Consider the following 24,687-nt stretch of genomic DNA (forward strand, 5'->3'; position numbering starts at 1 on the left):
CTGCTTGTGCCTTGGTGTTTCCATATACATAGGTTGTCACTGAAAGTCCATCTCCTCTAGATTAATTTTAATCCCGCACAGAAAATTACAGGCATTAGTAAATGCAAACAGAAGGTCCTTCTGGCTTCAGTATCTTCATGTGTGCGGGGGACTTGGCTGGCTTATCCAATGTGGCTGATACTTTAAACATTGGGAGGGGGGGCACCTGGTAATGTAAACTATCCTCTTTTTCTCCCTGTGAAGAAGGGATGGATAGTAATGTTCACATGAGTGGGCTAATAAGCCGTCATGATGATGAAGCCACAAGGACATCCACCTCTGAAGGTCTGGAGGAAGGTGAGGTAGAAGGGGAGACTCTCCTTATTGTCGAGTCTGAGGATCAGGCCTCTGTGGATTTATCCCACGATCAAAGCGGGGACTCTTTGAACAGTGATGAAGGGGATGCATCCTGGATGGAGGAGTTGTCCTACTACTGTGAGAAGTGTCAGAAGTGGATACCAGCAAGTAAGTAACAATGCCTTTCCTTTGTTTCCTTGATCACTTTCTTTTTGTGTGTTTGCTTCTGCGGGTGTGTGTGTGAAATATTCTATATTCTTTTCTTGGACAGAGCACTGGACTGGACCTTGAGAGACCTGGGTCCTCTTTGCATCTCTGCCTCTGGCCTGTTGAGTAATGCTGGGCGAGTCACTTTATCTCTTCATTCCTCAGTTTCCTCTTCTGTAAAATGCAGATAATGAGTCTGACCTCCTTTTATAAAGTACTTTCAGACCCACTGATGAAAAGTGTTATATAAGAGAGAGTTGTTGTTGTTATTATTTTTATTTTCCTGGTTGATTTGTTGTTTGTATGAGAGGTACGGGTAACTCTCAACTGGTATGTATAAGAAATATTCCTTTATACTCTGCACTTAGTTTTGCATTTACAGAAGAGTGTAAAGTCCTTTAGAAGCATTTTGGGCTAACCAGATTAAATTAATTCTCTGGTATCTCTGTTTAACATAATAGAAATGAGTTTAGGTTTCTCCCTGTACTAGTACAATAGCTGTTACTGTCCAAAATCTAAGCACTGCTCCATTTGTGGGAGCAGAAAACAAACCCTTCAATCTGGGTCTGCGCCTTTCAACTACTTTGGCTAGCCATCTTGCTAAAAATCTGCCAAAACCCTTGGAGGGAAATCCCATCCCCAGGGAAGTGGAGGGGAGTCTTGCCATAAACTTTTAATGGAGCCAGGATTTCTCTGTTGGTGTTCAGTAGCAAATGGCTAAAGGGACACAGTCAACTTAAAATTAAGTCTGTAAAAAACAATAAATTAAAAGTAGCATTTGGTGGTCCCTCTGACTCTTGAGTCCTGCTGCTGCTGCTTTTTTTATTTTACAGTCCAGTTTTCCATTCGTCCCACCCTCAATCTTTGTTGTTTGCATAAAAGATACAAACAGCAAGGGAAACTGGCCACAGAGTGAATGTGATCAGACACAAGTGTGCAGAAATAGAAATGTTTTTCTCTGATGTCTTTCAGTGACAGTGATCCTAGCTGTGACTTACACCACATAAAAGTATGTTCAGAGATGGATTCCTTTTGGCAATTTTGCTAGTATGACAAATAGCTTTGCCTAGCAAGAGCTAATGTTTCATTAACATTATTATTAGTCTTTCACTAATACATTGTGAATTGCTGTATTGGGGTCAACAATGTAGTAAAAGAGAACTAGGTGATTGCCTTAAGCACTTTTAAAAATTCCAGATGTACACTGTTACTGTTCCTGTTTGCTAGTGATATTTATGATTAAATTAATCATAATTCACTAGGGGGTGAATCTTACAATCCCAGGTCTTCTCATTTCCTCTTTTCCACAGTAGAGAGTCTCATTAGCCTTAGAAGGCTAAGATTTTTTGGATTGACTCTCTTCCATCAAGGCCTTTTGTTAAGACACATATATTTAAGGTCAGCAAAAGGTCTTAAACAAGCGCTGAGATGCTTTCCTGAGTTAGGATCTAGAAGAATAAATCTTAGTCAAGAACAGCTATTTCCTGGTATCATCTTCTATTTCTAGCTGGATGCAGCGTTCCCCTGTCATAGTGCCAAAGAAAGAATAATCCCATAATATGGGTAAATAGATACCTTAAGGTCTTACGGTAAGTCTACCTCTGTGGGTCTCTGACTGCAGAAAGAACAGCTTCACATGCAGTGAATGGGTGGACAGTGAAAAGAGCTAGAGGGTTACTTAGCAGTGGAAAGATGGCAAATGAGGAAAGACGTGTATATTCACAGACCAGGTTATAGTGGCATCTTTCACAGGGTTGCCTTTTTGACTACCTGTCGCCTTTATGAAAACCCTGGGGAACTGTGGGGAGGGGGTAAAAAAAGGCAGAGGAAATAGCAGGGTCTAGCTAAGTCTAGCAAAGTTTTTGATGTTTTAAATGTATTTGAATGCTAGGTAGAAGACCCTACTTTAATGCATGTGTTTCTGTATTGGTTCTTGCTGGTTTCTGTAACTGTACAATGAATCTATACTTTAAGCATCACACGCAGTTTCTGAACTTTTCATGAGTACTCAGGGTTGCTGAACTGCAGCTCAGGAGAAACGTGTTCCTGTAGGGTGTTGTGGGGAATCCATATCTACTTTTCAACGCTTTTCCTCAAAAAGAACTGAGGCATGGGTCTTTTCCTTATTCATTTTAGGTCAGTTGAGAGAACAACTCAGTTACCTCAAGGGAGATAACTTTTTCAGGTTTACTTGCTCTGATTGCTCAGAAGATGGGAAAGAACAGTTTGAACGACTGAGACTGACATGGCAGCAAGTAAGTAAAAGTCATCTTTCTAGTAGAAGAACAATAAGACCTTCAAAACTTGTTGTTTAAACTGTACACACACGTCCTAGACATTAGGAGGTCAGATATAGGAGGCTAAGAAATGTATCCAGGAGCTTCCAAAGTGAGTTTTCTGAGGATTGTTAATTATCGACTTGATATTTTGTGAGTAGATCAGAAAGATCGTCACAAGACCCAAACTGCTCACTACTCAGTACCACTACATGCCGGTTTGGAAAAGCAAAGAAAATGTAATTTTTGCTGTTGGCTTTTTGGGCAAAGCAAATGCCACCAAGAGGGTGATGTTTGAACAAAAAGCGTGCTATCTCACTGGAAGCAAAAGCTTATTGGCTGTCCATGGCTGTAGTAAGTTCTGGTATAGCAGTACACTTAGCTGTCATCTTTGTGGGATTTACTATTTTAGTTACTTCTATACCTGCATTAGTCAAGTAATCTCTGATTTATGTAACAGTAAGTTTGATAGTCATAGTGATGCCTCTTAGAAGGGATTCCTTGTATGATATAGAGTTTAGGTTTGGATTTCATAGCTTTAGGCTGGCTGTGCTTGAAATAAAGAACTCTGATATCTTAATAAAAATCACAGCTCTGAAGGTTTTCTTCACCTTTAGCTTTAAGCAAATTTGGGCTATTTACTTAGTTCTCATAGGACTGAGTCAGGCTGATGTATACCAAGTGTGCATAAGTGCTGGAGTGCTTCTCTGCTCTTCTGATTTGGGGAGGGGAAGGGAAGGAGCGAGCCAGTTCAGCAGCTGTGATTAGGAGCTTGTGTTACAAAGCAGACCTTCTGAGCGCAATTACCTCTGGATCAAAAATAATCACTGTCATGTGCAGGATTTCAACCAGCATATATTATGCTGTGGCACTGAGGCACTTGTCTTTGCTTCTCAAGAGAGCAGTGGTGCATTCTATAGCGTGGCTTATTAACAATATCCATTTTGCTTTCAGTTGCTGATGGTCCACTACTGGACATCTATAAAAGTTTCAAATGTGGCCAGAGGTCTGTAAGATGGTGCATGTCTGAGAAAAGTGGGGAAAAGGCTAGCCCCAGGATGTTTGAGGGCTGCTGTGGCAGCATTAAGTAGACCAAAGCAGGCAGATCCACCTGCTTGTGGAATTCCCTGACCTTTTGTAGTTCCTACATTGCTTTCTGGCATCACCCAGGACAGACTATATGGCCAGGGCATCCAGATACTTTGGGGCCATTGGCAGCAGGTAGGACACAGAAAGAACAGCCTGAATTTATATCAGGGTTGGTGCTTCCAGGTAATTCCCTAGCAATACAAAGATTTGTCACCGTCCCATAGTGAGGTCTGCTTAGCCACCCTAGAGAGTCTGGTCCAGTGAGAGCTGCTGTCAGCCTCCACTAGCGCAGAAGATTGACAAAGAGGAAGAGATACAAAGGCAGAGACAACAGTAAAGAGAGGTGAAGAGAAGGCAAAGAAAATGCAGCTTCCCAGATTTCCACCAGCTGAAGGCACAAGTGGAGTGAAATTTAGGGAAGTAGCCATATATCTTGGTGAGGGAATGGGGGAATAGATTCCTGGGCTCAGGGTGAGAGTGATGTGTTGCACACATTTTTTCTCACCTACTTCAAAAAAACACTGATGTTAAAGCTATGACCAGTCTCCTGTCATTGGTGGGACACTCTTGCATGGTGGGGTTGGCGCATAAGCATTTAGAGCAGTGGTGCTCAACTTTCTGGCCCTGTGAGCCTGATGAGTGACGTGGGGTTAGTCCATGGACCAGATCCCATGGGCTGAATCCAGTGTGGAGTTGGCACACAGTGTTGGTCCATGAGTGCAATCTGGCATGTCATCCCTGTCCCAGGTGGTACATCTGACCATGGAGCAGCTCTGTGCAGTGGATCCAGCTGTGCAAAGCAATCCTGTGCATAGGCCCAGCCCTGCACACTAGATCTGGCTTCAGCCTGACCTTGCATGCAGGTGCAGTCTGGTGCCCAGGACCGTGGCATTTAGCTCATGGGGCTTCCCACAGATCTGGAAATTTGATGGCGGGGAAGCAATGGCAGTGGCAGTGCTGCATCTGCTTCCCTTTCTCCAAATTTCTAGGCCCTTGGGGAGTCCGATGGGTCAGATGTCATGATCCTGTGCACTGGAGGTTGAGCACCACTGTTCTAGAGCAGCAGATTCCAACATGAAGCTATCATCCCTTAGTGCATTGCTACGAGACCATTCCCCCAGAATTGGAGTTCAGAGCTCAAAGGATGTGGAAAATCAATTCCACTGGAAAACAGTGTCTGAAGCATTTGAACAGCTTGTGCCAGGCTCCAGCCCTAGCCTCAGCATTGATGTTTACATTCCAGGCCAGAAGGGCTTAATTCATAGATTCATAGATGTTAGGGTCAGAAGGGACCTCAATAGATCATCGAGTCCGACCCCCTGCATAAGCAGGAAAGAACCTCCCTTGGGAGCCTGTTCCAGACCTTGGCCACTCGAACTGTGAAGAAGTTCTTCCTAATGTCCAATCTAAATCTGCTCTCTGCTAGCTTGTGGCCATTATTTCTTGTACCCCCTGGGGGCGCCTTGGTGAATAACTACTCACCAATTCCCTTCTGTGCCCCCGTGATGAACTTATAGGCAGCCACAAGGTCGCCTCTCAACCTTCTCTTGCGGAGGCTGAATAGATCCAGTTTCTCTAGTCTCTCCTCGTAGGGCTTGGTCTGTAGGCCCTTAACCATACGAGTGGCCCTTCTTTGAACCCTCTCCCGGTTATCCGCATCCCTCTTGAAGTGCGGCGCCCAGAATTGCACGCAGTACTCCAACTGCGGTCTGACCAGCGCCCGATAGAGGGGAAGTATCACCTCCTTGGACCTATTTGTCATGCATCTGCTGATGCACGATAAAGTGCCATTGGCTTTTTTGATGGCTTCGTCACACTGCCGACTCATGTTCATCTTGGAGTCAGGAATGTAACTGGCAATTTGTCATTTTGGAGAGACTGATATTCGCAACTACTTTAATTTGGCTTTTCGCAACTATTTTAATTTGGCTTTTAGCAAGTCCAGTGGCATCTGTGGTGCATACGAATGTTCTGTAAATAGATTTTGCAATCTTTTGGGCACAGTCACCCTTCTTCCAGCATAGGGAGTCTCTGCTGTTCTGAGACTCCAAGGAATAAAAGAAGTTAAAAGTGTGACAGGATGTCAGTGAGAATGTAAATAGATGCAAATTAGGAAAACAAAAGGTAGAGAAGGGAAGGGAGGGGGGAAACGAAGGGGGGAAAAAGGCAAAGGTAAGTAAGGGAGGCTCTACTCAGTTGATGTAATAAAAGATATCACATCTACCCAAAGAACCTTGCTTGCCTATGTCCTTAGACCAACACAGCTACAACAAAAAACCCTGTAAATGGATTGTACTTAGCGAATACGATTCATGAGCAGAGTGATCCATGCATTTTATAGCCCATTCTTTTCTATTGGATTCTTATCTAGAGACGTTACAAAGACCCTGGTCTGCGTATTTGTAACAGATGAGCCAAGTGGAACGCTTGCTGCCTACCTTTTCTTTGGACAGATTTCTTCCTCCCCACACATGTTCAGACAGGTTTTCAGTTGAGATACAGACCCTTTCTGCCATTCCCACTGTGTAGAAGACTGTAAAGCACATAACTAGATGGCTCAGGATTCCTTTGGCATGGGGGAATCCTTAGGAGAAGTATGATGGGCAATTGAGTAAATGCAGCAAGGTCTACATAGATTGGTGTGGTTCAGTTAAAACCTTTGTATAACTAAGTAAAATAAGCTAGGAGGGGAAGGGGACTCTTCCCCTTTAGAAGCAGTATTTGAATTCACTGTTTTCTTTTGCATTCCAGGTTGTCATGCTGGCAATGTACAACTTGTCTCTGGAAGGAACTGGCCGTCAAGGGTATTTTAGGTGGAAAGAAGATATATGTGCTTTCATTGAGAAACACTGGACTTTCTTACTAGGGAACAGGTAAAGCCATTATGTTTACCTCAGGATGGAGACCAGAGTTGGGGACAATTGTGTTACTCAGCTGGAGAACAGGAATCCCAGGTTATATAGAGATTTCTCTGTGTGTTCAATTGAGGATTGAGTAACATAACAGGCAGAGTGGGGATTTGAAAACGGGTCTCCTGAGTATGTCATGACTATTGAGCTGGTGGCCATAAGGTATTGTGTTTCTTGGGTTATCTATGAGCATGGCTCTATGAGAGAGCTTGTAGTTTGAGCCAGGGTAGGACTCTTTCCTTTTCTTGGAGTTAGGTTCCTAACTGCTTTTGAGAGGGGTCTTACTTTCCACCTTCACAGCACTCAGGAGACTGGGGAGCATAGGTGTCTTTCTGCTCCATGTCTTAGCTTTAGTGAATCCCATTCTTAGGTGCCTGACTGTCTCGTGCAATACAGGATATGCCTGGGCACTTGACTCATGGTAGTGAGTTTCAGTGGACAGTATCACTCCAGCATCTCAGTCCCTGTAGGGCCTAATCCCAGGGATTTTGTCCTACAGTGAAAGACTCTGCTAAAATGCACTGAAATCAAGAATTTCAAGAGTTTAACTAAGATCTACCTGAATAGAGACCATATAACAACACCACTTATTCAGCAGATCTTTTCCCTTTTATAGTCTGGATCCTATCTATTGACTCTAACAAACTAGGTTTAGCCTCTTCTTAGTTGTGCTGACTTGTTAGTGATTCAGGAGAACAGGCTAGAGTCTTTCTTGACTCTTGCTGCAGCAGTAGAGGCGTGGACTATTCTGTGACGGTAGAATCTCTTAATATGAATGTCTTAAAGACCATGGTACTAACAGCTCAGAAAATCATCTCTTTACTTGTAAGCTCACCATGTGTGATATTGTGAGAATAAAATGGAGCCCTGCAGTGTCCTGTGTGCAGATTTGATTGACAGGGTGAACAATAAATCACCCATAAATTCTAGCCTGGGTCTGCTGACTTGGTGTCCCAGGTTCCCTCTTGATATGGCCTGTTAGAAATCAAGAAGAGTACATGTCTGAAAGCTGAAATCTGGAAGCCAAATGAACTGTTCCATCAGAGTATGCAAAGAATACGTGAGCATCTTCTGTGGCTTGTTTTTGGGGAGGGAGAAGGAAGTGCTACTAAAACCTTATTGGTGAATGGAGGCCTATCACTCATATTTTTTTCTCCTGCCTTAGGAAAAAGACTTCAACATGGTGGAGCACTGTTGCTGGCTGTCTCTCTGTGGGAAGCCCCTTGTTTTTCCGCTCGGGGGCACAGGAATTTGGAGAGCCGGGGTGGTGGAAACTTGTTCACAATAAGCCTCCAACAATGAAACCTGAGGGAGAAAAGCTGTCTGCATCAGCACTGAAAGCCAAAGGTAACTGCTGTGATGATGGTATGAGGAGGGGTGGCTGGGCCAGAGTTAGATGTATTTGAAGATATGAGGTGAGGCATGAAAAGGGCACATCAGTGCATGTGTGGATGCACACATGCACGCTTGTATGTGTGCGTTGAATGTTACAGGGGGTGATTTTTTTTCTCTCGTTTACCCTAGCCCCACACCATAACAGCCAACCTCAAAGAAGTTACTCCAGGTTTATAACCATGTGAAAAGATGCACGTGGTCTTTTATACCCTTTTTGTAGTATACTTGCCCATGCTGCCTTTGGAAGGAACCAAGGGCATTGGTCCTTTGGAATGTTTTCCTGTATATGAAATTTAGCAGTTTCTTTGTCTGTGGTCTCCTTGGCTTTCTATTCTTTTGTTGTTTGATTCACATTGGTGAAAGCTACTCCTGGGCAGAGAGGGCTTTGGTGGTACCTAGATGTTCTGCTGGATGCCTGGCACAAGAATAAGTTTCATCAATGACTTGAACCCATTCTTGAAGATTCCTACCAAAATGAGTTCACGTGGCTGCAGAGGAAGAGTAACAAGACCTTGGCAGCCCTGGGCCTATTGGAATAAAAGTCGTCTTTGTTTTCCGGCAGCTTCGAAACCACCTCTGGATCCCATCATTACAGTGGAGGGGCTTCGGAAACGAGTGAGCCGCAACCCAGTGGAGTCAGCCATGGAGCTGAAGGAGAAACGATCTCGCACGCAGGAAGCCAAGGACATCAGGAGAGCACAGAAGGAGGCAGCTGGTTTCTTGGACCGAAGCACTTCCTCCACCCCTGTCAAATTCACCAGCCGGGGCCGCCGTCCTGACCTGGTTCTGGAGAAGGGAGAGGTGATTGACTTTTCCTCCTTGAGCTCCTCAGATCGTACTCCTTTGACCAGCCCATCTCCATCTCCTTCACTGGACTTCTCTGCTCCTGGGACACCAGCCTCTCATTCTGCCACTCCTAGCCTGCTCTCAGAAGCAGATCTCATCCCAGATGTCATGCCACCGCAGGCCTTGTTTCATGGTAAGAGATACCACATTTTTTGGTTAATGGGAAGTGATGTGCAATTTTCTGACAATAGAACTCACATTGAGGAAAGAACAGGCAGTTTGCTTCATTTCAAAGCAAGATGGACAATGATGAAGAGTGAAATCTTTTTCTGAATTACATGAAAACCTAATTCACAATGATAGATGCTACAGCGGGAAGAAACCACATGATCCCATTCAGGTGTCATTCCCTGTTCTGTGTTTATGAAGAATTTTCCCCCAGGAATTCCTGCTTCAAATTCTACTCCCAGTGTTAACTGCAATGGCAAGAACAGTGAATGAGAGAGTTTATACGTTTATATAGGATCAGAGATTTGTGCTTTTCTTTGAATATAAGCATAACATCCTCAGTTAACAGATCCTAATTCTAGGTCAGATAATGGTCATGTTACTCAAAATGAAGGAAGTTTTACTTCAGGAATAGTCTGATTGAAATCAGTGGGAGAATTAATGGAGTCAAGTACAACCCATTGCAAGCAAGGGTTTTACAGACTAGTTGGGCCAGATCTGGCTCTTCAGCTAGTGTAACTCAGGATAGTCTCAATAACTTAAATAGAATTTCTCCAGTTTATACCAGCTAGAGATCTGGTCCATAATCTCTGTTGGTCCATCACCTGCACTTCATTACACTAGTTTTCATGTTAGGATCTTTCGAGAAAACGACTAAGTAAAAACACAATTTAAAGAGTTTCCCTTTTAAAACAGAAAACAAAAAATTGAACGTAAATTTTTAAGAGACTAATGATTTGGGACACCCCCATTCTAGGGAACTAGACTGCAAGACCCCTTAAGGGCCTAATTTTTAAAGAATGGGTGCTCTGTGCCTTCTGAAAACTGGACTCCCCTTAAGATGTCTCCAGCTTGGCCTAAAATCACTTCACATTTGGAAAAGATAAGACCCAAAATAAAGGACAGACAGAAGCTTACAGGTAAATTCCGTGTTATTTTCTTCCTCACTTGCAATAGCAGCTTGCTGCTGTTTATTTGCGTGTCTCTCCTAAGTTGCTTTGGTCTTCCATACAGATGATGAGGAGATGGAAGGTGATGGAGTCATAGACCCAGGTATCGAGTACCTGCCCCCACCCAGTGGGCCTGGGTCCATGATCACAAGCAGAAAGAAGGTGAAAACACCTGAGCAGATCAAGCAGGAGGTAGAGAGTGAGGAGGAAAAAGCAGAAAGGATGGAAGGTGACAGTGAAGATGCTGAAGATTCAAATGCAGCCCTGCAGGGCAGGGGGCGAGACAAGAGGAAAACCCAGCTAGAGAAAGACAGTAAGCCCAAAGCACCAAAGCACACATCTGTTAGCATCTATGAAGAAAAGCTGCTTCTAAAAAGACTGGAGGCCTGTCCCAATGCTGTAAGCATGACCCCAGAGGCTCGGAGGCTGAGGCGCAAGTTGATAGTCCGACAGGCCAAGCGGGAAAGGGGGCTGCCACTCTTTGACCTGGACCAGGTTGTGAATGCTGCGCTGCTCTTGGTTGATGGGATTTATGGAGCTAAAGAAGGAAGTGTTTCCAGACCTCCTGCAGGCCAAGCAACATACAGAACTACTAGCCAGGACTTCAGAATCCTGGACAGGTACCAGGTGAGTGCTGACAGCCCCTAGATAACTCTTGATGCCAGCCATTTTGGGGCTTCTGCTACAAGGTGCAGCCATCGTGCTCCAGAGGCTGGCTTTCATGAATGAGCTTCATTTTGCAGATGGGTTGTACCCATGTAAGTATCCTCCCAAGCCCACACTTGGGTAATGCTTAGTAAAATACAGATGTCTGCTGGTTCTGTCACCATGTCCTGACTGCCTAAACCAGAGGCAGGCAATTATTTTGGGCGGGGGGCTACTTACTGAGTTTTGGCAAACCATCAAGGGCCGTATGACAGGCAGCCAGGGGCAGATAAATATTAATTTTCTAAATTTTTTAGGGGCCCCGTGGGCCGGATAGAATAGCCTGGCAGGCCGTGGGCCACATTTTGCCCACCACTGGCCTAAACAGTTTATTATCAGTGCCCATGTCAGTATACTGCAGTGTTTTCTTGCCATGCAGGAGAATGGGCATTCCTTGTGACCTCAGTGGGTGACTGATACACTCAGCATCTTACAGGCTCAGGTTCTGAAATTAGAGAGAAGTCAGAGCTAGACCACCAACCTGAAGGTGCCAGACCTTCCTGTTATACAGGGGGAAACCCTAATTATAAGGAGATTTTTCCCTCTGCTTTCAGTTCCAGACGTTAAGTTACTGAATGTGAGAGTCTGGTCATGGCTTCCATGATGTGTTTGTTCTTTTATCTTGCTATAAAGACTGTGTTGCCTGCTATGAAGGGATATCGGCATCAGACAACAAAGTTCTTGTACCGACTGGTTGGCTCAGAAGATCTATTGACAGACCACAGTATTGTCAGTCCTTACACATCTCGTGTCCTCAAACCTTACATCAGGTATGTTTGCTAGATGCTGAATTTCACCTCCTTTGTAGCAGACTGACCCCAAGTGCTTGGAATTGCAAAAGCAACCTGGTTTCTGATAAACAGCTTGGATTTTTTTTCTGGGTGGTCATAATTTTTCCCACAAATAGAAGGCAAGATACCTTGGGGCCATTGGAGCCCCATCAGAAGAGCGGGCAGCAAACATTCAGCAGTGATGATAATGTTACTGACTTGTCTTTAATGTTGTTGTTTGTGTTTGTTCCACTGGCAGGCGTGATTATGAGACCAAGCCTCCTAAACTCCAGCTGCTGGCAGAAATCCGGGCCCATCTGTATAAGAATGATCCGAACTGGAAGGCTGAGCCCGAAGCCCCCGTTGATTACTGCTACGTTCGCCCTAACCACATCCCCACTATAAACTCCATGTGCCATGAATTCTTCTGGCCTGGTAGGATTCCCAACAATACTCAGTTTTCTGGAAAGGAGGAGGTTGTTTTAAAAAAATGTCTTGGGCCAGGTTTTTTTCTTCAGTTAGTATTTGCCCGACTCTGTTATTCTACACATGCATTGATTTACCCAATAGGCACTCAGTGAGATGGCCCTTGCTGGAGAAGTGTTAGCCTTTCTTTTCCGAGACCTGTTCAAGGCAGACAGTTAGCCCTATGCCTCCACTAACACAGCACTTAAGCAGACACTATTTTTGAGCATGTGCGTAGTCCCATCTATGTCAGCAGGGCCACTCACATGCCTGAAATTAAGCATTTGTTGAGTGTTTTGCAGAATCAGGACCATAAAATAGAAGAGAGACACCGGCTTGCTTTATTTCTGGTTTCAAAAGGAAGTTTCCCTCCAGGCTTTGCCTGTGTTGTCAAGGGGTATAAAAAGAGCACACTGGTAGCCAGTGTAGCCCTGCTAGCCACACCTCTGCTTTGTACAAAGCTCTGGTGGCAGATGGTCTCTGCCAGCAGAACTGCTTCTACTGAGGGGAGCTGGTGAACTGCCAGGAGAAAAACTGCAAGCAGAACAGCATCTACTCTAGGGGCCTGACTGATGTAAAGTGTCAGCAGCAGAGGCAGTGTAGAGTAGGCTCTTGTAACTGTAAGGCTTTTATGTATAAGGCTGGAATTTGAAATCTGGGTACAGTTCCTCGCTTGGTCATAGACTGTATGTGTGACCTTAGGCAAGGTCCTTCCTTTCTCTGTGCCTCAGGTCTCTTTTGGTAAAGTAGGGCCCAGAGCATTTATTTTATCTGTATCATCTGTCTAGACCAGTGGTGCTCAACCTTTTGGTCCCATGGGTGGCATGGGGCCCATCTGAGTGCTGAATCGGCCCTGGGGGCTCAGCACTAACCCCTCCCTGCTCTCAGTGCTGGGATTGGACTCTGGGGGCCTAATGCTGCTTCCTTCTATTTCCTTTGTGCTGGGATTGGGCCCTGGGGCCCAGGTACCTCCCCTTCCCACCCCCTGCATGCTGAGATTGGGTCCTGAGGGCTGGTTCCTCACCCCCACCCTCTTGCACAAGGATTGGGTCCCAGGGTCTCAGCTGCACCCCCTCCCAGCCCTCCACGCTGGGATTAAGGCCTGGTACTGCCTCCACCCAGCCCTGTGCGCTGGGATCAGTTGCTGGAGCTAGTACTCAGGGCCCAGAGCCTGTAGTCCCAGCATGAGTATCAAGAGTGAATCTGTTTGTTCTTCACTGGTCTTTTGTCCAACCTCACTCTCCTTACCCTCCTGCCACGTCTTTGTTTTTTCATGGTGGGGGGAGTCTGTGGGTTTTTGCTGGCCTGGGAAAACAAACAAATCTATCCATCTACCCAGTGGGCTTCCCTTCCTCTTCAAGCTTGAGTTTTTTAAAGGAGACACCATCATGGTGTTTTAGGATTGTGTCAGGTTCTTGCCTGCTTACAGTCTGATCCTTTTTTTTTTCTCTCTGGCATTTCCTTTTGACTTATTCCCTGAGGCAAACCCCAGTCTGTGAGGCTCTGCCACTTTACTTTTGACTACCCCTCATCTGAGTGGTGGAGGAGCATGCTATGTCACCATAATCTTGTTTTTTCCTCCTCCCACCATTAAGGGTTATCTGCAATCCCTTGCTAAGGGAAATCTCTCTCGGATGTCCCTAGTTCTACTCTTGTTTTGTGCCTTCTGGCATGCGTACTCTGTCTCTGGGACCTTTAGCCCTCTGGCCCCTTTCTTTCTCTCACCAGGCCAACTAGGACCTCCTTACCTCCCCTTAGTCACCTTTAGTCCCATCCACAAACCACCAGGCCAAACTATAATGAAAGAGCAACACAGGCTATTCCCATGCCAGGTCCACACACAAACATCAGCCCACAGGCTCTGAGAAACACAAAAGTCCTAAACCATGGCTGTGGATTACCCCACTTTACCGCTAGAGCCCCCTGGTAGTGCCTTTCTCAGTTTCTGGCCTGCCTCAGGCACAGACCAGCTTTGTTCTTGCTGCTGCCTGTCACTGGAGGATTTTGTCTTGCAGCCTGCTGCATTACACTGCTCCTGCCCTTCCCTCTCCCACTGCTCACAAAGGAGGCAGTTTATATGAGTCAGCGTCCCTCTTCCACTCTCCTGGTTGGCTCTTTCACACCAGAGCCGGTGTTTCCAATAAGCTTGTTATCTGTGCCACCCTCCATTCTGCACTTATTGCCAGCCTCCTCATAACAGGGTAGGGGTTCCCTGTTACACTCCTCATGTATCTGGAGATTTGGCAGCAGAGGATTCATAGATGTTAGGGTCGGAAGGCACCTCAATAGATCATCGAGTCCGACCCCCTGCATAAGCAGAAAAGAGTGCTGGGTCTAGATGCCCCCAGCTAGATACTCATCTAGCCTCCTCTTGAAGACCCCCAGGGTAGGGGAGAGCCCCACCTCCCTTGGGAGCCCGTTCCAGCCCCTGGCCACTCGAACTGTGAAGAAGTTCTTCCTAATGTCCAGTCTAAATCTGCTCTCTGCTAGCTTGTGGCCATTATTTCTTGTACCCCCCGGGGGCACCTTGGTGAATAAATCCTCACCAATTCCCTTCTGTGCCCCCGGGATGAACTTATAGGCAGCCACAAGGACGCCTCTCAACCTTCTCTTGCGGAGGCTGAATAGATCCAGTTTCTCTAGTCTCTCATCGTAGGGCTTGGTCTGTAGGCCCTTAACCATACGAGTGGCCCTTCTCTGAACCCTCTCCCGGTTATCCGCATCCCTCTTGAAGCGCGGCGCCCAGAATTGCACGCAGTACTCCAACTGCGGTCTGATCAGCGCCCGATAGAGGGGAAGTATCACCTCCTTGGACCTATTCGTCATGCATCTGCTGATGCACGATAAAGTACCATTGGCTTTTTTGATGGCTTCGTCACATTGCCGACTCATGTTCATCTTGGAGTCCACTAGGACTCCAAGATCCCTTTCCACTTCCGTGCCACCCAGCAGGTCATTCCCTAAATTGGTACCACTGCTCTCGCACTGCGAAATTTCTGAAGCCATGGAGAGCCCTGCTGGCCAGATCTGGCCCGTGAGCTGGAGGTTGAGCACCCTGGTCTACACTGAGCTTCTTGGATAGAGGGACTGTCTGTTACAATGAGCATGCTCCTGCAGGGGCACCAATCCCAACTGGAGGTTCCAGGCAGTACTGGACAATAATGGTAATGTTGATCTCCTGCTTGGATCAGCCTTTATAATGCTGCAAACTATTTCTTTAGAATACAGAGGCAGTACAGGCCTATGTTCAAAAGCAAATATTTGCAGCGTGCTTTGGTGTGTGATAATCACTTGCTATTATTTGCACTGCAGTAGCACCAAAAAGCACCAGTTAGGATCAGGGCTTCATAGTCCACTATACCGAAATCAGGAAGAGATAAGTTGGCTTGTCATTCTGTACCCAAGGTGTTTGGGAAAGCATGAAATATTTTCTGATTTATACCAGAAGCTGAGCACATTCACCACAGCCTCCCCCATGATGTAGAAAGGTGTTTGTTGTGACCCCAAGTCCTGAATAAATCAGGTGACACATGATGAGGATCTGAGAACCTTCCCTCAGCTAATGTAATGGCACAAGGGGACAGAAGGTCCACCCCTTCACAGACTCCATCCACCAGGCATCAAAAAACCACAACACGCACCAACCGCCTGTCTGGGCTTCAAGCATCCCTTCTCTGTAGTTGAGGCTACCTTGTTTTTGTTGCAAAGGTCTGTTTTGGCCAGAGGTGCAATGATATGGATAGGAAGGTTCTTTACACCAGTCCAAGCACATCTGAGAATAAGGGCTTGTGCACCTGTGGGCGGATGTTATCCCAATAAAGAATAGTGCATGAATTGAAAGTGTTGTACATTCCTCTGGTTCAAGGGCTAGATACAAAGAAGGACTTGGGTGCTTAAATCCTAAATGGCAATCCAAAAACTCCCACTCAGCATCTCCCACCCTGGAACTGTCTAAACTCACTTTTGGGCTTGGAAGTTCCCCAGGTGCTTCTGCACCTATGCAGAACTGCCTCTATCTGAGTAACTAGGAGTCTCATGCCTGCCTGGGCCCTAGAGGATCTAAATCAGAGATTCTCAACCAGGATGCTGTGGGCTGCCTTGAGATCCTTTCATGGGTGCCATGGGTTGCCATGCAGTGTTAACACGGTTAGGTGTGTAGATGTGATTCACAAGGTAAACCCAGAAATTTCAAATAGGAATCTGGAGTGTGAAAAACATGCTGAACTGTCATGGGCTGTTTGAATCCTTTGCAACAGAAGAATTGCCCTATTAATTTTCTGTAGTCAGAAAATAAGTGAAAATTAAGATCTGGCATTTTCAAAGGGTGCCACAAGTCTAAGAAGGTTGAGAACCATTGAGCTAGATGCTAGGCAGCAGCTCCTACATCTGCAACAGGGCCCAATCTGTTAGGTTAGCTTTGAGAACATGGAACATGTACCAGCCTCACTGGGCATTTATACACACACTTTTTTGTCCTGCAATGTGCCGGAGATTTGCTGCTTTGGAGCAGACTTGATTAATTGAGTCTGCTTTTCATGTGAGCTGACATGCCAGGTGCTGCGACGACTGCAGTTGTATAAGTGGTGAAATGCGTGTCAGCACGCAGAAAATGGCGGCAGTGCGCTTCTGAACTAAAGCACCTCTGAGGTGCTTGCACATGTAATAAAAAGCCTATTGGCTTCAGCACAAAGGCTGCAGCTGCAGCCACTTTCATTCACCTTGCAGTCATGGCAGAGAGGGGTGTCTTCTCCAAGGACTCTTTAATGTATAAACAGTTCATGGAGCAGGGACTAGAACTCGGGAAGTGTTTTAACCACAAGGCTACAGAGCTTGGCCCCCTCTTTGTGCTCTCTTTCTGGCCCCAAGATTCACATATTCTTGGCTGCCCAGCAGGCCAGCTTCTATAAGAGGAATGGAGGGTGCCCTCAGTGAAAGGGGACTAAGCTGAAATGGAAGGATTGAACTTCACGTTACCATGGGGCAGGAACATGCATGCAATCAGTTACCACAGAGCAGCTGACACACAGTAAAGCCCCACTCCCACTTTACCTTGTGAAAGATTGTGTGTCTGTGCCCTGAGATAATGACCTTTATACCAGTATAAGTGCACACTGGGGGATTTATACCACTTCACCTGTACCAGTCTGTTTAGAGCACTACAGTGTTCCTGTACAGACAAGCTCTGAGTCATTTCACAGTAAACTGCAGCCTTGAGATAATTAACACCCATCATCTCCCTATTTCTTGAATCCCTCTCCACCCAGCTCTCTCTCAAGAAAGAGACTGACTGATTAATCCTTTTGTTTGCTCCCACTGCAGTGTGGTGTTTTGAATCTGATCAGGAATAATATTTGTCACTGAAAACTATATCCTGTCTCCTCATTGTTTTGGCTTCACACATCTATCCACTGTCACCATTCTTAGGTTGATTTATGATCGGCAATTGAGGAAACTCTTAAGGCCTGATTCTTAACTGTCTCACATCTTAGGGCATGCCTGCGTAGAAAAGCAACTCTAATTTCAAGGAAGATGTGAATTTGGACTGTCTAATAATGACTCTGCACTGACTCCTTATGTAGGCAGGTGCTGGATGGCTTTGGGCATGTGGAGTAGGTACCATGAGGCAAGCTAGCCTGTGAAATTACAGCTGGTTAGGTAGCCCCTGCTAACCGTCCATATGTGTATGCTTGCATCATCATAATGGCTAGGTAATTGAGCCCTCAGTGAAGGTGGTGTCACTTTGTACAGCAGAATGACGCTTTAATTTAATGTTGGTCTTCATGTTTTGTATGTGAATCCATTTACATTTCTCAGCACCAACTCCTGCAAGATCTGTAGAGCAGCACTTCTCAGCCTGTTTGGACTCAAGGCCCCCCTCTCTCCCAAATTCCTGGTGCTGCTCACTCATACCCCGCATGCCCCTGGCCCCACTGGTGCTCCTCACTCCCAACCCACAGCCCCCCAGCCCTGCTGGTGCTCCTAACTCCCAACCCACAGCAGTAATGGGGGTGTGGGGCAGGGGAGGGCATGGCCCAGCCACTGCTGCTCCCTTCAGGCTGCCTTTCGAGGTCCCTGTGGTGGCAGCAACGAGTCTCGCTGCCCTGCTCTGCCCTCCTGTGCTGGGTCCCTCTGGCCTGTCTGGCCAGGGTGCAGCCTAATGCCCGCTGTGGGCACAGGAATGAGGGGCAGTGGGGGCATTTGCCCCTCCCCCCCTTACCTGCCAGGAGCTGTGGGAGCTGCTCTCCATAGCTGCCTGGCTGCCATGTGCCCCTTGCTGTATCTGCCCCCTCCCGTTCCCTGTAGCCCAAGCATACCCTTGCAGGGTGAAACGCTGCCAGACTGCAAAGGGAATCCCGCAATTTCCCATGTTTTTTCCTTTAAAGGAGAAAATGCATATTTTTCCATGAATCTGGTGGCAGCATTGGCAGCAGGCTCAGCCTGGGCATGGGATGCCCCAGCTGACTTCAGAGATCATGATCACACCAGATCTGAAGCCCCTGCAGCCCCCCTGACACCTACTTGTGGCCCTTCAGGGGCTGTGGACTCCCAGTTGAGAACCATTGTTGTAGAGGATTTTCCTCTACATGTGGGCTAAATCTTGGTCCCATTAAAGCCAGTAGCAACAGTGTCATTTCATGCCATTATATGCTGGGTCGATAGCATCTTTCTGTGCACAGTTTGAAAATGAAAACAAAAGAAAGGGATCTAACCAGGTTCTCCTGCAAAGCATATGTTTTTGAGAAGGCTGTTAGTTTCCATGGAAGTCCCAGATGCCCTGCCTGTTTGGTTTTGTGTGGCATTAACATTTTCCCTTTGGTTTGCAGTTCTTTGTAGCTCTGCTTTTCTTGCCCCCTGTAGGGATTGATTTGTCTGAGTGCCTGCAGTATCCAGATTTCAGTGTTGTCGTCCTTTACAAAAAAGTCATCATCGCCTTTGGTTTCATGGTGCCGGACGTGAAATACAACGAGGCTTACATCTCTTTTTTGTTCGTTCACCCTGAGTGGAGAAGAGCAGGGATTGCAACTTTTATGATCTACCATCTGATTCAGGTAGTAAAAAAGATCCCATTCCCCTGATATAGGCCCAGCATTGTCCTTCTCCTTATGTACAAATGCAAACAGCACAGGGTCAGGAGTGCTGTTTCTTTCCTTCTGTGTCTCTTTCTCTTTTCCCACCTATTGTTCGTTTGTTTGCTCAGTAGCATGGGAGAGCTGTTCTCCTCAGCCCCAAGGGAATTTATACAGTGAAAAAGCATTATAGGAAACTGCAATTGTTGAAAGGACTTTTTCAAATAGGAATAGGACAGCTCAGATTAGCAGCATGATCTAAACCTTGTATGTATTTGGGCTAAATTCTGATTTGCTCATCAGTGGCCAGTTGCTGATACAACAGCAATATTGCAAATATTGGATATAGAGAAGAGATGCTGTAGTCTGTGCTGTCTGAGCTAATCTTAGTTTCAAACACAGGGAGGAGGTTCCACTGATGCCTTCCTTCCACCTAGGGGTAGTGTCAGAGCAGCTATCCCAGTTGCTGACCACTGCATAATCTGGATACAATCTTTCATTTCTACCAGTCACACATGGAACTGCCCTGAGACGGAGAACCCCAAGGTTAAAGCCTGAAAGTAATTGGCTCGTGCTTGGCAAGGAGCTGCCCTGCATTGGAACCAGGGTAATATTCCCAGGGTGAGGCCAGACGTGCCTTGGCTCAGAGAGCTGCAACCTGTGACTGCAAGTGGTTTTACAAGGTATCTGGGGTTTTCCAGAGAAGTCCCATTTACCTGCTCAGGGCCTAAGTTGCTGGTTCAGATTCAGCTATGTTTGACATAAAGAACAAATGTTGGCACCCTGGATCAGATTTAAAGGGAGTGTCCCTCTTAGCATTTATAGGGCTTCTGTACAGGAACATTCAGGAAGACTGCCCTGAATTAACTGGAGTTGTGACTTTGAAATGGGTAATTTTAGTTGCGTTAAACCTGGGGTGGGCAAAGTACAGCCCACAGGCCAGATCCAATGCGCCAGGTGATTTCATCTGGTCTGTGGGTGGGTGCCTACCAGTTCACTGTATCTGGTCCAGCCCAAGGTGGACCCTGTTGTGCCCGCGTGGGGCTTGCATGCAGCTCCCAGGTTCTCCGCCCGAGCCGCATGCCTCTGAGGGGAGCCCTGCACGATGGAACTGGCAGCCCGGCCCTGCTCACTGCTATGCACAGGTCGTGGGGAACAGCGTGGAGCTCTGCACTACGGAGCTGGGCTGGCTCCTTCCCTCTCCCTGTTGCCTGGGCGGAGTCCCATGATCTGAACTGCCGGCTTCATTGCGCAGGGCTCCCCCTGGTGGCATGGAGCTTGGGCATGTGAGCCTTGGGCGGTGGAGCCAGCGGCCCAACCACGTGCAGTCCTTGGGCTCACTGGGACTGCATGCCGCTGGGGGGATCTGCCTGCTGTTGCTGCTTGCGGTGTGCAGTGGGGGGCGTTTGTAGGGGGGCACTCACCCTATCATACACATGCATCCACACCCCCCCACACACACATCCCCACCCCTCCACTCACCCACAGCCTCCCACAAACCCCATACCCACACATCCACACAAACACATTCCCTACAAAACCTCTATACCCCGCCACACCTCTCCACAAACTGCCCCCCACACACACACCCTCCCCCACAGGCCCACACAAACCCCATACCCACCCACCCATACCTCCCATATACAAGAGTTAGGCTTAATTTTGAGCTCTTATGCAGTCACCTCTAGATACATGATGCAAATGCATACAAATCAGGACACAAACATTTTTTGAAATAAAATTAAAATATGTTATTGTAGATGTTTGATTTTTAGTATATAATTTGTTTGTTTTTTCCCAGTTCCAAGATGGCAAACCCCTTTCCCAAAAGCAGTACTTCTGGGGGCAAGGGGAGGGACTTCTGGTGGCAAAAGTCAGGGACATGGAGCAGGATTTCCGGTCCCAAGGTGGTGACCAGGGTGCCTGTCAGGGGGCGGGGCTACCTTTGCAGCCCTAGACAGCTCACCAAAACTCGTTAGGCGGCCCTCCAGCTGAAATAATTGCCTACGCCTGCGTTAAACCCTTACCTTTACATAGAAACCTAGAATTGAAGTGGCCTTGAGTTAGCTTGCTTCATTTCCAACATGAAGTAAGATCGGGTAGGTCAGGGCCTTTTAATATCCTGAGTAAGTGTCCAGATGGGGGTCTAATGCAGCTTTAGTAGTAGGCAACTGTCAGTCCTTTTGGATTATGGTGTATGCGTAAGGAGTCACCAAGACCTTTTCTGGTTTTCTGGAGTATTGTTGTGTAGACAAGCCTACAGATGTACTGCTGTGACTCACCTGGTAGTCAGTTCATTCAAGGCATAGAAGTCTGGTAAAGACAAGTCTCAGAGAAGATAGGCCAAGACTCAGATGGGCACAAAAGCTGATGGAGTTGATAACTGTGGCAGGGCTGAGGCACACTAGTGGGTCACTGTTGAAAACTGACACTCCCTTTCACATGATTCACAGCAAACTGTTCAGCAAATTTTGTTCCCAGTTACACTAGATTATAAACAAAGGACTGCCATCAAGCTAAGTAGAGCCAAGCAGACTTTGGGCTGATGTGACACATTGTGTGCATCATCAGTAGATTCCAGCGGCTATGAGAGATTGTCACTACACATGAAGTTTCTGTTTGATTTTTTTCCAGTCCGTATCTTTTGCACTGATTGGCCAGAGGTACATTCTGGATAGTTTTGAGATGAAGCTCTGGGAAGGACTCTGATCCAACTGTATGCCCATCCTTGGGGGCAAGCAATGCACTGTGAACCGTGCATGTATTTTCAGGAGTCTTGCATTAGTGTGTCTGTCCCAGTGGGCAACAACCTCTGAGTCCTTATATTGTTCCAGAAACGGCCCATTTTGAATGCTCTTTGGCACTCCTGCAGTTGGACCTTATTATTTCCTTCTGCAAATGAGAAGTGTCTTTTTTTCTTTTTTGCAAGCCTAAGTCAACTGACTCTATCATTAAAATTCTTAACTGGCTGTATCCTACTCTTACTCCATGTAGTTAGTCTGTTTAATGTTTGTCAAATGCTTTCCAGTCAACAGGTGAAAGGAGTCCTAAAGGTCTGAAAATCTGTTACATTAGCATTATTATTGGAGCTCTTTTATGAACGATCAGGTTGCTAATGAGTAAGAGATTGCCAAGCCAGTGATAGAATTTCTATTTACTATCTGAACAGAGATATTTAACTTCTTGGGAGGAGGGCTCGGTGCCCTGAGGGCTGGGAGAGGGCAGGGTGGGAGGTATTGGAATTCCAGTATAACAGACCTGGGGCAATGCAGTGTCGCCTATGTGACGGTAGCAAGCTCAAGTTTATATGCTGACAAGGAAGTGTACGGTTTTGGGAGTGGAACCAAGCCCTTTGGCTTGGCTTGTTTCTTCAGGCCACTACTGTTGAGCATGAGAGATTAGTCTGTATTACTTTTTAATTAACAATTACATAGCAATTGAGAGAGAAAAACTGACAAATTAATAATGCAGATTTGCTTTCACCCTCCAAAACTTCCAGTTACTCAAGCACAGAGGTCTTGATGGCAAGCAAAACTCATATCTACTTGCAACTGTTGCTATGTGTTGTAATTTCTCGGTTTTCAGGGCTGATTATTTTCTCACATTTCCTCTGCTAGCTAAATTCCAGAATTTAAAAGTGCCTTCACCTCCTCATTTTCCCTGGAGGCTTTCTCATTCTCTTGATGTATTTTTCTTTGGCAGACCTGCATGGGCAAAGATGTAACCCTTCACGTCTCTGCAAGCAACCCAGCTATGCTGTTGTACCAAAAATTTGGATTTAAGACTGAAGAATACATTTTGGATTTTTATGACAAATATTACCCCTTAGACAGTAAGGAGTGTAAGCACGCCTTCTTTCTTAGATTGCGACGATGATAAACACCAGGGCTAGGTACAGCTCTATGCAAAACGTGATTCGTTGAACGAAGAGTTACCATGGCTTTCAGCTGAAGCCACTGGCGGTTCTGCAGAGCTGAAGTGCCCTGATGTATTTATTGCTAACATCAACAATGATACATTGTGTGCTGAATATGCAACCAGAGATGATTTATGACCTGGAATGGGGTGCCAAGGGAGAGGCCTCGAAATATGAACCAGGACAGAGTTAAAACCAGTGGAAGGCTAGAATTCTAGAGGGGAAATTTCTTGTCCATGATTTTGGAGAGTCCCTTTGACAAAAACCCGGGAGACATCAGAGGGGCCAGACTTGACACAAATTGTGTTGCAGTTTCATTTCCCAGATGTTATTTATGGAACATGAAAAATACCTAAACTCAGTTGCCCACAGGGATTTTGTGATTTATGTTTTTGGGAACCATATCATAGATGCATGAAGGAAAATACAGCCCCAGTCAATGTAGCTGGACGCTGATCCTGCATAAGTTAGGATGAGGTCAGAACAGCAACATGAGAATCATTTCTTAGGTATAATAAAGAATGTAATGTCAATATGCTCCCCTAGAAAAGCGTTAGTGGAAGTGTCTTGCCCTACTCCTTATCTTTGGCATTTCCCCTCATTGTGTGCCCAATGTGAAGTCCTTGCGGTGCGTATTGTTCTGTGTTCAGGAACAGAATGTCAGGTAAGTTTGTAGCTAGGTGAGGTTGGATACAAGAGCTGCCAAATTAGTTCTCTGAAGTTATGAAATCCATCCATCAGTCCTTGAAGCCATAAATCAGCTCTATAGATACACCTCCAGTCATGGGCTCAGCCTTGCCAGCTCCAGCATCCTGGCCCTTGTGCTGTAGATTCTGTGGTGAGAGGAAATTGGGCACAGGAGACTGGGGAGATGCGAAATCTGATCCTGGCTTTACATAATTAATCTTTTTTAACTTTGAAGAAGCAGGGGCAAAGATGAGGCAGTAATGTTCCTCAGAAGCACCCACTCCATGGCTCTAAATGTGATGGTATAAGTGAAGAAACAGTTTGTGTAAAGAAGGATGAGCAGCTTCCCTCACAAAGGGGACTCATCCTTTTTGTCCACAGTTTGGCAGCTCTGTCTCCCCTGACTTTCCCTGCAGGTGAACAGTCACTTGACAGATTGCCACATCTACAACCTGCCAAACTCACAAACAGTCTACATTTTGAATGTGAGCTGCACCTACTGTGCAGTCTTAATGTCAAACCTGTGTAGCTGCAGAAAAAACTTGGCCTTTTTTTTTTATTTAAGCCCACCCTGTGTACATTTCAGGTGCCTGACTATAGTAGTAGTTGCCTTAATGGAGTCTACATTTTGATAGCAGCAAAGCAATGGACACAACATGTGTATTTGTGTAGCCAGTGGTAAGTCTTCACTGAAACAAAAATATAATTGTTACCAGAAAAAGATGTATGACTTTCAGCACCATCTAAGAATTGTTTTGCCCCAGCATTCATGCGCATTTCCAAATATTTGATGACTATGTGAAAATCTTTGATGTTACAAATGTTACGAGTTAGCTGTACTTGGAAAGGAAAAAACCTGTCTTTATGAATGAAATTAAAGCCCACCTCTTGGAGAAATTCA

At 46.0% G+C, this 24,687-nt stretch overlaps 1 protein-coding gene across 2 annotated transcripts; it reads left to right on the forward strand.

Moving 5' to 3' along the window:
• Nucleotides 1-210: 210 nt before the first annotated feature.
• KAT14 (lysine acetyltransferase 14) lies at nt 211-24,687 on the forward strand. Of its 2 annotated transcripts, XM_006030443.3 has the most exons (10): nt 211-504; nt 2,680-2,798; nt 6,660-6,781; nt 7,983-8,164; nt 8,775-9,191; nt 10,241-10,803; nt 11,515-11,651; nt 11,911-12,086; nt 18,975-19,165; nt 22,886-24,687. In XM_006030443.3, exons 1-10 carry the CDS (start codon nt 249-251, stop codon nt 23,057-23,059), a joined length of 2,337 nt encoding a protein of 778 aa, XP_006030505.1. In that variant the 5' UTR covers nt 211-248; the 3' UTR covers nt 23,060-24,687. The 2 variants fall into 2 exon arrangements, with proteins under 2 accessions (XP_006030505.1, XP_006030506.1); XM_006030444.3 differs by lacking the exon at nt 8,775-9,191.

The sequence above is a fragment of the Alligator sinensis genome, unplaced genomic scaffold (genome assembly GCF_000455745.1).
Source record: "Alligator sinensis unplaced genomic scaffold, ASM45574v1 scaffold21_1, whole genome shotgun sequence".
NCBI classification, from domain to species: domain Eukaryota; kingdom Metazoa; phylum Chordata; order Crocodylia; family Alligatoridae; genus Alligator; species Alligator sinensis.

Excerpts from the sequence above, each read along its gene's own strand:
- KAT14 (XM_006030443.3), top strand. The coding sequence starts at position 249 with ATGGATAGTAATGTTCACATGAGTGGGCTAATAAGCCGTCATGATGAT. Across the intron at positions 8,165-8,774 it reads ATCAGCACTGAAAGCCAAAG|CTTCGAAACCACCTCTGGAT; the intron begins GTAACTGCTGTG and ends GTTTTCCGGCAG. Across the intron at positions 19,166-22,885 it reads TGATCTACCATCTGATTCAG|ACCTGCATGGGCAAAGATGT; the intron begins GTAGTAAAAAAG and ends TTTCTTTGGCAG.